Source organism: Aquila chrysaetos, chromosome 15 (genome assembly GCF_900496995.4).
Source record: "Aquila chrysaetos chrysaetos chromosome 15, bAquChr1.4, whole genome shotgun sequence".
Lineage (NCBI taxonomy): Eukaryota > Metazoa > Chordata > Aves > Accipitriformes > Accipitridae > Aquila > Aquila chrysaetos.
Window position 1 is genome coordinate 29,723,443 of NC_044018.1, and position 12,569 is coordinate 29,736,011.

At 47.8% G+C, this 12,569-nt stretch overlaps 2 protein-coding genes across 2 annotated transcripts; both read right to left on the reverse strand.

The window, feature by feature from the left end:
• Positions 1 to 4,035: 4,035 nt before the first annotated feature.
• On the reverse strand, positions 4,036 to 6,394 carry HOXC5 (homeobox C5). The gene is made up of 2 exons (XM_030037965.1): positions 5,797 to 6,394; positions 4,036 to 5,028 (listed from the first exon to the last, which is right to left on the reverse strand). The coding sequence occupies exons 1-2, from the start codon at positions 6,251 to 6,253 to the stop codon at positions 4,814 to 4,816; spliced, it is 672 nt and encodes a 223-aa protein (XP_029893825.1). The 5' UTR covers positions 6,254 to 6,394; the 3' UTR covers positions 4,036 to 4,813.
• A 3,344-nt stretch (positions 6,395 to 9,738) lies between these two features.
• HOXC6 (homeobox C6) lies at positions 9,739 to 11,544 on the reverse strand. Its single transcript, XM_030037963.2, is given in 3 exon segments — positions 9,739 to 9,807; positions 9,809 to 10,053; positions 10,856 to 11,544. Coding segments are annotated over 3 exon segments (714 nt in total). The 5' UTR covers positions 11,256 to 11,544.
• Between the last annotated feature and the right edge of the window lie 1,025 nt (positions 11,545 to 12,569).

Below are 12,569 nucleotides of genomic sequence, written 5' to 3' on the forward strand. Positions count from 1 at the left end.
CGCGTGACACCCCCCCCCACGCGTGACAACCCCCACTTCACCAAACACCCCCCCTGTGAGGCACCGGGAGCTGGGGGGGTCCACCCTCTTCACAGACCCTCTTCCCCCCCCGCGTGGGCCTCCCCCCACGGGTGCCTCCCCCCGCACACCTGCACCGGCCCTGCCCGCCCCCCCCGCCCGGCCGCTTCCTCCGCGTTCCTTGGAATATTTCTATCCCTCCCCCCATTTTTTTTTTTTTAAAATTCTTTCCCTTTCCCATCTCCTCTTTGCAAAGCCCAACTCTCCCCCCAAACGCAAATAAACACACACACCCCAAATTCGGAGATGGGGTTGAAACTTAGGGATGCGCACAGCCTACCTTCAGGCTGTACCCGGGGGGGGGGAGCTGATGGGGAAGGGGGGGGGTTTCCTGCCGAACCAGTAATATATAGACCTTCCTTGGCCTTATCTCCTCTCCAGCAGCCCTGGGGATGCGAAGGAGGGGGGGGGAGCTGAGATTCCTGCCAGATAAGATCCTCGCCTGCAGCTCGCCCCTTTGCAAAACTCACATTCCAACTCAGCCCCCCCCCCCCCGACCCCCAAAGCATCCCCCACCCCCTTTCCCACGCAGGGAGGTGAATTTTTAAAATGTTTCGCAATTCCTCGAGACGTTCAAAAATTTTCAGTCACTAAAATACATTAAAAAAAAAAAAAAAAGAGAGAGAGAGACTGAAGAAAAAGAAAAAAAACTTACGGGGGTGGCCGGGGAGATGCTGCTCCGGGAGCCCCGCAGCCGCCGCGCTCCGCACTAAGCGCCTTGTCCCACTGTCCCAGCATTAAACAGCTCTAGCAGCTGCGATGGTGGACAGTTAAGATTATATATGATGTAAATATATTGTGGGTTTGTCAGCTCCCCCAAACCATAAAACTTAGTTTAATGACATCACGTGCTCCCTGAGAGCCATTCAGGGCTTTTGCTTAGGGCCATCCACATAAATAACCTTCAAAAGTTTTAAACTACTAAATTCACATAGAAGCCATGAGTATTTCTGCTAATGTTCTCATGTTCTCGGTGAAACTAAAAGAGCTTTGCTTTTTTTTTAAAAAACCAAAAAACCAAAAAACCAAACAACAAAACCCAAACAAAAAAAGTCCTGGATTTATATAAAAAAAAAAAAGGAACTTTGGTTTGTTTGTTGTTTTTGGGCCATTTTAAGTTCTCACGGGGTTGACACGGATGACGGGGCAAGGTAAGTCCTTTTCTATTTCCTTCTTGAGTCTTTGGGAAGGGATTGAGCAGCCGAGAGGGGAAATAAAAAGGCAAAAGTCTTCCAGACAGCACCAGCAACAACATCCACCAAACATCCACCAGTCCCCAGAAAAATGCCCCTTAAAGAAGAGAAGGGATGAGGGGTGCAGAGAGCCCCCCCCGACCCCCCTCTGCCCCCCTCCCCGGGGCAGGAGAAGCCAATAATTAATCATAAGTAGCCGCAATCCGCTCCGCAGGGTGGAAATGCGAAAGTTTGAAATTTAAAGTGGTTTTTGGGGGTGGTGGTTTGGGTTTGGGTTCCCCCCCCCGCTCTCGCAGATAAAACACGCGTGGTCTGGGAGCTGGTTAACCCTTGCCTTGACAAACCCAAGCTGCCTTGACAGCTTCCCGCTTAAAAAGGATAGGAAAAAGGTGTTAGAGTGCGAAATGTAATCAGAATAAAAAATAATAACCCAGAGACGCTGCAATAATACCGGTGAGAGTGAGGGGAAGACATTGCTTAAGAGAAAATTGAACGGAATAACGAGCAATTACCAGCACACGCCAAGAGGGTTTTGTGCCTGAACAACCAGTCAATAGATTTACACAGCATGGGGAAAAAATAAAAAACCGGGAAAAAAAAGAAAAAAAAAAAGAAAAAAAGAAAAGAGATTATTGGAATCGCTACCGAGCCCTCCCCAGCCTCCCTGAAATCACCCCAGGCCCCAAGAGTAGGGGGGTTTATATAGGCAGCAAATAAATGTGCGAGGCGAGCCTTGCTTGGCTTTGCAGTATTTCACTCCAAACCGACGGGAAAATGACAGTCGAGACGGAAAAAAAAAAAAAAAAAAAAAAAAAGGATTTTTATCCACTGACTGTTAAACGACAGTAAAATTAAATATCTTTGCAGCTCGCAACTCGCCAGATAACCAGAACCCAACATCCACGAATAACAACCATCAAATACAATAATAAAGAATTAAAATAAAAGCCCTCGGAGATGGGGGGGTGCCCCCACTTGAGCACGCTATGCTAATTGTACCCCTAAAGGCAGCCGGAGCCGCTGCTGGAAAAAAAAAAAAAAACTTTTGTTTTGCAGGTTCAGGAAATTGTTCCGTTGTTTCCCATGTGTAAAAGGAAATCCTATAAAGTTTTATGGAGCTTTTTGGCTTCTCCCAGCATTTGTTTTTCGCCTGTAAATAGCTGGCGAGGCACCGGAGGAGTCACCCCCCCTCCTTTGCCCCCCCCGTGCGTGTCTGGGTGCACAGCCCAGCCATCTGCCTGGGGAAATATAGGTTGAGCTCTATGCAAATCCACCGGCACACGTATAGACGAGTGGGTTTGGGGGGGGGGCTGCACCCACCCTACGCCTCCGTGGGTGGAAGGCACGTGGGGAGGCACGTATAGACCCGCCACGAAGTGGGGTTTGGGGATTTTTTTTTTATTTCTTTTTTTTTCTCAGCCCCGCGCCTACGCCATATGGCTATAGGTATGGAGAAGTCCATATGGACCCAAGTGTTAGCCCCCGGGATGGATGGACACCCTATAGAAGGAGCGTTTCCACCCCGGGGGCAGAGCCCATGTGTTCCGCATTAGGCCCCTCCACCTTAGCAGAGACAGAAAATAATATCTATATTTAAAAAAAAAGCAATTTTTATATACATATTTTAAAAAGCCAGCCCCCCCTTTCACCCCGCAGCCTCCCTAGGGGCTGCTCGCCTCCGGGAGGGGGGGTGTCAGCAGGGCCTGGAGCCCCCCACCTCATCAGACAGCCCCCCCCCCTCCCCATCCCCATCCCAGTCACCTCCAGTCAGGCACTGGGACCTCCTTCCCACATCCAGGTGCTGCCCAACCTGCAGCAGGAGGCAGCGGCTGCGAGATTTTGGGGCAAAATCATTTTATCCCGAGTATACATTGGGGAGAGAAGACGGGGGGGGGGAGAGAGAAACAGAGAGAGAAGGTAATTTTAATCCGATATTCCTATTAAAATGCCATCTGCCAGGCGAGGACACCAGCCTGGAATGAAAAGCCTGAGAGAAATTAAAGGAAGATTAAAAAAGTCCGAGCTGGGACAGGGAGCAGCTCACCTTCCTCAGGGCCCAGCCAGCACTTAATCAACAAATTAAAAAAAAAACCCAACCTTTCGCCCCCCTTCCCCATGCTCTGGGAAATAGGAAAAGCAGCACGTACCTTTTCCAGGGTGGGGGGAGAAGGATGCTCTAAGCTAAAGCATCCCTTCATCCCTCCTGAAATCTGGGGTTTTTTTTCAAATAAATAATAATAATAATAATATATTGAAAAAAAAATCAATACTTTGCCAAAGTAGCAGAGGAGCAGAAAGCTGCTCCAAGGCGGGGAAGGAGCACAGAAATATCTGCCCGGCGCGCCAACTTTTGGATTATTTACTGTTTATTCCATATGACAAAATAGAAGTTTCCTCGCCCTTTCGCAGATGAAACGACAACTAATAAATATACCGAGTACATCATTGGGGGGGTGGGGGGGAATAAAAGAAGTTACTGCAATGGACTAAATTTAGACAGAGATGTACAAATTGGGGTTCGCCTTGGCTTTTTTTTAATATATATCTTAGCATTTAGCAAATCTACATTAATTACGCAACAAATAAATACACAATAATATTAAGTCCAGAGGCTATTTCTCCCTCCCCCACCTCCCATGCTGCACTTTCCTGCCCGGAGATTTCGGAGGATCCGCGCAAACCGGTGTCCCGTCGTCCCCCCCCCCCCCCGCCCCAAAGTCTATTCATTTCTTTTATATGCAAATAATAATAAAATGATGCCATCCGAGTCCCAACGAAAACACGCAAACACACACCAGGGACACCCCCCCCCGGCTCCTCTCCCGGGGTTTTTAAGTGGATTTCAGGGGTTTCCGAGCCCCAGCGAGGGGCAATATTTTTCTTTCCGACTTGAAGAGCCAAAGCGGAGGTGCCAGAGCATCTTTCCTGGGCAATTCCCAGCAAAGCACATCAGCAATTTCCTTCTCCCATCAGGGCGAGCAGAGAGCGAGGCTGGGACTTCACAAAACTTACTGGGTTTGGGGGTTTTTCCTCTCCCCCCCACCCCCCGCCCTTATTTTCCTTTTTTCCTTCTTCACCGGCCTTTTTTGTTTGTCAATTTTTCCTATGAATATTGCGATTTTTAGAGCTGAGAGGACACGACCCAGCCACCCTGCGGATTTTTTTAAGCCTTTTTGGTGGTTTTTTTGTTTCTCGGTGATTTTTTCCCCCAAAGAGCGCACAGGTTAGGACACTTAGTAACAACCTAAAGAGCGATACACTAAATTTTTGCATGAAGCTAACAGCGGGGTCGGTTTTTTTTTTTTTTCTGGCTTTTTTTTTTTTTTTTTGCATACTAATAAGAGCTCTCCTTTGTCTGAGGGATTTGTGAGGGTACGGATCAGAGTCCATCCAGCAGCTTCCTCCCTCCCCACCCCAAAATCAAAGTTTCCTCAAGGTAGCCTCCACCAGAAGTGATGGAAAAGAAAAAAACCCAACACCACCAACAACACCAACAACAAAAAAAAAATAAGCAGGGGACCCCCCATCTCCTGCAATCCCACCTAAAGAGCCTCTTTGCTTTTCAACTTGGAATCTTTCTTCCACTTCATCCTCCGGTTTTGAAACCAGATTTTGATTTGTCTCTCGTTCAGGCAGAGGTTGTTGGCGATCTCAATGCGCCTCCGCCGGGTCAGGTATCTGTTAAAATGAAATTCTTTCTCTAGTTCCAGAGTTTGGTAGCGGGTGTAGCTGGTTCGGGAGCGTTTACCATCCGTTTCTGGGGGGGGAAAAAAATAAAAATAAAAAAAAAAAAAAAGAGGGAAGACACCGCATGAAAAGCCAAAGCAATTCTGGATGGATTTTAAATTTTTTTATTAATTTTTTTCTTTTAATGATAAAACCCGGTTACAAATTTAGAATATACAGAAGTTTGCTGGGGCTGTGGGCACGCAGGGAGTGAAGTGGCCTGAAATCCTTCACTCCCCAACACCTTCGGCCCCCCAAGTCCCCCCCTTCCTTTCTAAAGCCCAGATCAAACGCATGTAGATGAGCCAGAAGTGAACCTGTTTCCTCTCGGACAATAAGGAAGTGTACAAAGGAGGGAAATATCTTTTCTTGGGGAGCTTGTCTCTTTTTCTCCCCCCCCCTTCAGCCCTGGGAAGGTGGAGGGGGAAAATCTCTCCACGCGTTCCCTCCACCTTCGCTTCTGGTGTCTTTTTTTTTCCAAGCTCACCCTCAAAGAACATGTGTATTTCAAGTTATTTTTAACCCCCCCTTCCCAAAAAAATGGAATATTGCCTTTTATACACGTTTTGTTTCTATGATCCAATTATGCTGTCATAAATTTGGGCGTATATAGCCTCTAAGCCTTTTAGTGGACAGTTTTACGAGCAATTGATGCCTTAGTCGTAAAATTTACGACCTCAGGTTTTTTATTATTTGCCCCGTATGGCCTATAAAAACCCAAGGCAAAAAAAAAAAAAAAAAAAAAAAAAAAAAAAAAAGAAAATCCTGTGAAACAAAAATCAAGAAGTGAAAGTTTTACCATGGCTCATGTGTAGTTTGGTCATCCAGGGGTAAATTTGTGGAGGTTGTTGCTGCTGCAGTTGTGGTCCTCCTTGTTGTGCTGTTTGCACGGGCTCAGCTTTGATTTCACCCGAGCTCTTAGATCTCTCCTCCAGCGTCGTGTTAGCACTCTTCTGACTGTAAATCCCGGGATTTAGGGATGCTTGATCGTCTCTGGCTAAAGGATGCCCTGAAGAACCCATGACCGTGCAGGAAGGTCGCTCGGGGTTAGCTCGGGGGGTCGCAGACATGTCCAAGCCGCTCAGGGAGTTGGTAGCCCCGGAGGAGGGGAGGGTGATGCTTAGATCCAAGCCACTGTAGCGGTACCTGGGTGACTGAACCTCAGGCACACTTCCATAATTTCCATAACTTTGCATGGCATAGGCAGGAACAGGGGGACTTTGCTTATAGAACGAATTGGCGACGTAAGAACTCATGGCGGAGGAGGGGAGGAAAAAAAAAATAATAAAAAAAGGGGGGAAAAGAAAATTTGGGGAGGGGGGATTTTTTTTCTCTTTTTTCCCTCTTTTTTCTTCTTTTTTTTCTTTTTTCCCTCTTTTTTCTTCTTTTTTTTTCTCTTTTCCCCCCTTTTTTTTCCTTTTTTTTTTTTTTTTTTTTTTTTTTTGTGCAACCTCTTTGATTAGGGTGATTTGTGGCCCTTTGAAGTTCAGGGCTGGGGGGGGGGGGTTGGGGTTGGGGGGGCCGCCTTTTTTTGTTCCTCCTAAAGTGCAGAATTTATAGGTGGGGATTCTTCTGTCTTTTTTTTTTTTTTTCCCTCCTTTTTTTTTTTTTTTTTTCTCCTCTTTTTGCCCCCCCCCCCTTGGACGCCCTGCCCAAATATGGGATTTTAAAGGGACCTCACGTGACGGCGCCGGCCACTCATCCCTTTGCCTCGATGACCCCGGGGTGGGTTTTAATTGATGAGCGCCCGCGGAAGGAGCCGGGGGTGCGCGGGGGAGCGCGGGGGGCGGAGCGCGGGGGGCGGAGCGCGCGGCGGGACGGCGAGGCGGCAGCGGCACCTAGCGCTGCTCCGCGGCAGCGCAACGCCGCTCCGCGCCCCCCCGCGCAGCGAGACAGAAAGGTTTTGGGAAGGTGAGGGGGGGGGGTGATGTGCGGGGTAGGACACCCACCCAAGCCAGCCAGCCAGGCAGCGCGGAGGTTGCGCCCCAGCTCCAGCCCCTCCGCGGAATATTCTTCAGCTTTTTTTTCTTCTTTTTTTTTTTTTTTTTTTTTTTTTTGGAGCCTTGCGCGCAGGTTTGGCGTGCTTTGGGTTCTTCTGTCTCAAAATCGCAGCTGCGCGGGTTGGGGGGGGGCGAAAAACCCCACTGGGTTGCTTTTTTGTTGTGGTTTGGGTTTTTTTGTGGGGGTTTTTTGTTGTTTCGGTGGGTGCAGCGCAGGAGGGGAAGCTCGCAGCGGCGCGTTACCTCCGCAGCCTTTTTAATTTCTTTTTTTTTTTTTTTGGAATTGCACGAAGATTTGCTGGCTAGGTGGAAGGGAACACATTCCCCGCGTTGTTTTCCAAGGTTTTGGGGAGCGGTGGAGGTCGGGGAAGCTCCTGAGCTTTCTGCAGGGGCTGCTCCTCGCATGTAAGCTCCTCCAATGCGCCAAAGTTTACATTCCTGTTACCTTTCCCCCCCCTCCCCGGCTTTGCAATTTATTGCTGGCAGAAGCCTGGATCTTCCTTGTCTGCTGCTCGCTGGAGAAACCAGCCCCTCTCTTCAAAGGGCACGGCGAAGGGGAAATAAATACCTTCAAATCTGAATTTCCAGCCCTCCCTTCTGCTCTGGAGCAGGGCGGGGGGGGGGGGGAGAGGGGGGTGCGGTGGGAGTCGGGCAGCTCCGAGCCCCCCCAGCCCGCTTCGGGCTTTGCCTTGCAGACCTGAGCACGTTTTCTTTCTATTCCGTCTCCATTCACCAGCCAGAGAATGCCTTGAATGCGCTGGGTGTTACATATCGCCTTCATTCTCTCTATAGGCGCTGAATTATATATGTGTGGTTGTGGATATATGTTTGGGTTTGGGTTTTTTGGTTTGTTTGGTTGTTTTTGGTTTTTTTTTTTTTTTCTTTTGTCCTTTTTTTTTTTCTTTTGGAAATTCAAACTGGTTTACACCCAGGGAGCCTCCTGCTCCCCGGCCAGGTCGTTACCCTCTTGCAAAACGCTCTTGGCTTCTGCTTGTTGGTGCTGTTTGCTTGTTTTCTTTCGTTTTAAGACAGATTTATTTTATTTTCTTTTATTTTCATCTTTCCTGCGCCTTGCAAAAATCGCCTGCACATTCCAGGCTGGAGACGAGCGAAGGATGGGCTGAAAAAAACTCCCCAGGCTGCTTCCCCCCCCCCCCCCTTTTTTTTTTTTCCTGGTTATGGTCACTTAACACCAAATCCTGGTTGTTTCAGTAAAAAACTTGAAGGGGCTAAGCCGCTTCCAGGGAAATATCATCCCTGGCTAAGTGCTACCTACTGAACAGCCCAGCAAATATTAGAGCAGTGACAAAGAGGCGAGAAAAATGCAGGTTTTTTATCCAGCCTTCGCAATGGTTTATACGAGCCTGCGATCCACAGCAGCAGGGTTTGTTTCCCAGCGTTATATCCACAATTTCCGTTCTCCTAAGGATGAGTTTCTCGATAAAAGTGACTCCCCCCCTCCCTGGAAAGGTTTATTGGGTCGAAATAAGTAGGGTTGGGGGGGGGGAACGTGGGTCCTTCCGCAGAGCTGGGGGATTCTCAGCTGTGTAGAGCTCAAATTAAATCAAAATAATAAAAAAAAGAAGCAGAACCTTTGACCTGGTATTTGACTGAGGAGGGTGCAATAAGAAATATATACTGTTTTGAACTTTGGAAATCCATTTTTAATCATGAAGCGAGAGGTATGGCATAGATTCCTGATGCCACCGAACAATACAGTAACAAGACTAATTCAAGGAGACAAAGCAAAATGTATTTTTCCCCCCCTTTTTTTTTCTTTTTTGGAATACTCTTGAATGAGAGAGGTACGAAGGAGGGAGAAAAAGGAGAGAGGGAGCTGATTTTCAGGAACAACACACAGAAGATAAGTGAACTTTCTAACAGCCTGTTATCAACACGAAAGGTTTCAACTGAAGCTCAGAGGCCATTCTATAAACTTTAAAAATAATATTCAGTTTTTATTAAATACTCAACATAGTCCTCTGGACATGACCTTTATACATGAGAGGGTGTAACACAAGATTTTTTTTTTTTTTCCTTTTCTACTGCTATAGAACTCCATTCACTTTATACTGTGGAACATTACAGTGCTAAACATAAATATAAATACAGGTACCACAAACACAGTTAAAAATATTCACACAGAAACTGTCACAGTTTGTAGTATGCAGTGATGAGCCCAGGTATCTGCTTAAATACAAGGAGGATGCTCTTGGAAATGCTATATTTAGGTGGAAGGAGCTTTCTCAGGGAAATCAGATTTTTCACCAGGGGAGGAAGAACTGCTCTGGCTGGGGGGGAGGAGAAGCGACTGGGCAGAGTCCGACCCGGCACAGCGGAGGGTGGATGCCCAATTTTGGGGGGGGGGAGGCGGAGGGGTGGGGGAGGAAGGGGGGGGGAGTGTGCGGCTTGAAACAGTCTTATCCCGAGTTAGATAAATAGGCAATGGCGGAGATGCGTCTGCGGGGTGGGGGGGGTCACTGGGGAGAGCGGGGGGGGGACGGGACTGTGTAGCGGGGGGGGACTGTCCACATTTCCACCTTAGACCTTATTTTTTTAAATCCCCCCCCAATTATTATTATTTTTTTATTCTTTTTTTTCTTTTTCTTTTTTTTTTTTTTCTTTTTTCTTTTTTTTTTTTAACGTAGCCAAACATTGTGCCAGTGATAAATACGGAGGGTCGGGGGGGTGGGGTGGGGATGTCGGGGGGGGGGGGTTCCTGCCGCCGAGCTGTCACTTTTTCACTCCTTCTGCTTCTCCTCCTCTGTCTCTTCTCGCTTCTCCTCCTTGGCCAAGCTGTCGGCGGCGGCGGCGGCGGCCCCCCCCCCCCGCCCCGGAGAGGGTTGAACTCAAATTACTTTCTTTTTTCCATTTCATCCTCCGGTTTTGGAACCAGATTTTAATCTGTCGTTCCGTCAGGCAGAGAGCGTTGGCGATCTCGATCCGCCTCCGCCGGGTCAGGTACCGGTTGAAGTGAAATTCCTTCTCCAGCTCCAAGGTTTGATAACGGGAATAAATCTGGCGGCCCCGCCGGCGGTCGGCCCCGTAGCCCACTCCTAGGGATGCCGAGACAAAACAGACTAAAAATCGTCAGCCCGGTAGAACGCGGAAAGTGGGGGGGGGGGGGTAGGGGGGGGGGGGGGAACGGACACCCGCACCCGCGCAACCCCTCCGCCCCCGCGCAACCCCGCGCCCGCCCCGCTCCTCCTTCCCACCCACCCCCCCACCCTACCCCACCCCCCCCCACACACCCACCCACCCACCCACCCCAACCCCCGGGTGGCGGCGCGGCCGCCAGCCCCCTCCCCAGCACCCCCCCCAACAAAAAAAAAATTAAAATTAAATCTCTCTCTTTTTTGATTCAATTAACCCTGTGCGGGCAGCATTTTCTCCCGGGTCATTTTCTCCCGGGATGCTGCTCCCCTTCCCCCCCCCTCTTCTTTTTCCCACATTATTTCTGCCAATTGGAGGATTTGGGGGAGCCGGGGAGGGGGGGGGAAGTGGGAGCTTCCCCCGGCCCCTCTTCGTGCGGGGAACCCGCCACCGCCGCACTTCCCGCACCCATCATTAAAACTTATTTTTACCCCGGTAATATTTTGTGCTTAACTCCCGAGCAGAGCTCGCTGCACTTTATTATAGATATTTTACACTCTCGAAGTCTTTTAATTAGAAAGAGCATAACAAGCCATATTTGCTTGCAACAACTTAACAAATAAAAGGCCTGTAGCTGCAACTGTGAAGGAGCTATATTATTGTTTTTATGGGGCCATAAAAAGTCGCTCAGCCTGTTCTGCTAGGGAGAAGGTCGTAAAGATGGTTCAGTTTATTTAATTTATATCTCCGAGCTGTAAAACTTACCACTGTGGGAGTTCATACGCTGCATCCATGGGTATATTTGAATGCTAGTTTTTTGTTCTTGCGAAGTGTTCCTGTTTTGGTCACTGGTAAAATCCTGTGCGATTGATGTCTGTGTATTATGTCCCATAGAATTTTGCCTGCAGCTAGAAAGCATGTCTTTTTCTTGGTAAAAAGCATTAGATCCATAGTCATAAGGTCCTCGGCTGGAGCTAAACACAACATTATCTTGCGGTGAATAAAAAGGAGAAGAATAAATCCGGTTTTGAGCAACGGCTGCTCCATAAGTAGAAAAATGCCTGACAGGGTCATAGGCAGTTGAATTGAGGGCTACGTTGGGAAGCACCTCTTGGCCACTGGTTAGATGGCAGGATAAAGATGGGTTTGTAAAATAGGAATTCATATCGTCCTCTATACCTGGCTGTGTGATTTCTTTAATATTTATTTCTGTCTCCAGTTTGTAGTCTGAACTAGATTGTTATAGGGAAGGCTCTGCTCCAGGACAGACAAAATGACAAAGTCAGCTGACCCGGGGGGAGCCAATGGGGAGGCGGGTGTCAAAAAGGGAAAAAATTGCTTTTGCTTCTGTTGATTCCCTAGTTGAAACTAAGTGGGCATGGAAAGTAAGTCCTGCACCCCCAAAACCCCCCCAGCACCCCCGGGGTGCCGGGGGATGGGGAGGATGCGGTGGGGAGGGGAGCGCTCCTGGAGCCAGGGCTGGGGGGGTCCCGCCTGGGGAGGCAGCTGGGCTGGAAGGCGGAGGGGGGGGGCACAAATTTCTTAAGCCAGGCTTAACTTTTCCTTTCCCCCCACCCCCTCCCTCACCCCCCTTTTCTGCTAATGGACCCTGAGGTTTGGAAGCACCGTCTGTGTGTCTGTGCATTATGTTGCTTGTGTTTTGGTTTGGGTTGTTGTTTTTTTTTTTTTTTTAAAGAAATGTTTGCTTAATATCTTGTAATAAAATAGCTCAGAATTCACAGTAATAAATCTCAGATGTCCACAGAATATTAAGCCATAAATTACCCTCCTTTTTTTTTTTTTTTTTTCCCTTCTTCTTGTTCTCATGTAGCATTGGTCAATATTATGGAATCAAATGGTTGCGTTCCTGATGAGAAAATATTACATAAAGAGAGGGGGGAAAACATGGCGACTTCTGAATTGATAACGTGTTTCAGAGCCTTCCCAAAGTATGTCTTGGGGAGGGGAGGAAAAAAAAAAGACATCCAGAAAAGCAACACCCAACATTGCAAACTCACGTTAACCTGGAAGTTAGATTTCTCCTCTACTTTGACATTTCTCCCCTCAAACGTTTCCCTGCTAATTTTCAATGCTAGAGGATATTTACATTTTCAACAACAACTACAACAGCAGAAAAAAAAAAAAAAAAAAAAAAAAGAGGATTTCTATTTGTAATGGAGAGCAATGAGGAGCCTGGGCTGGGGAAGCAACCTCGTGTTTGTGTTTGCAGGAATTTATAGTTGCAGATATTTACAACTGATTGGGAAACTTCTACTGCAAATATTTAGTTAGATGAAAGGGGGGATTATATTCTATCTTCTCTGCGTAGATTGCACCTAGAACTAATTGAAATGAAGACAGCTAATCTAATTTTAATTTCAATCTAGAGCCATAAATTGCCCCTTAAATGTAAAACATACCTGCTGATCTGTAAATATTGCGAGGTACCTTTATCATTCTGGTGGCTTGCTATTTAAAA

Coding starts and splice junctions, on each gene's coding strand:
- HOXC5 (XM_030037965.1), bottom strand. CDS start 6,253: ATGAGTTCTTACGTCGCCAATTCGTTCTATAAGCAAAGTCCCCCTGTT. Junction 5,029..5,796: donor CAAACTACACATGAGCCATG/GTAAAACTTTCA, acceptor TTCCCCCCCCAG/AAACGGATGGTAAACGCTCC.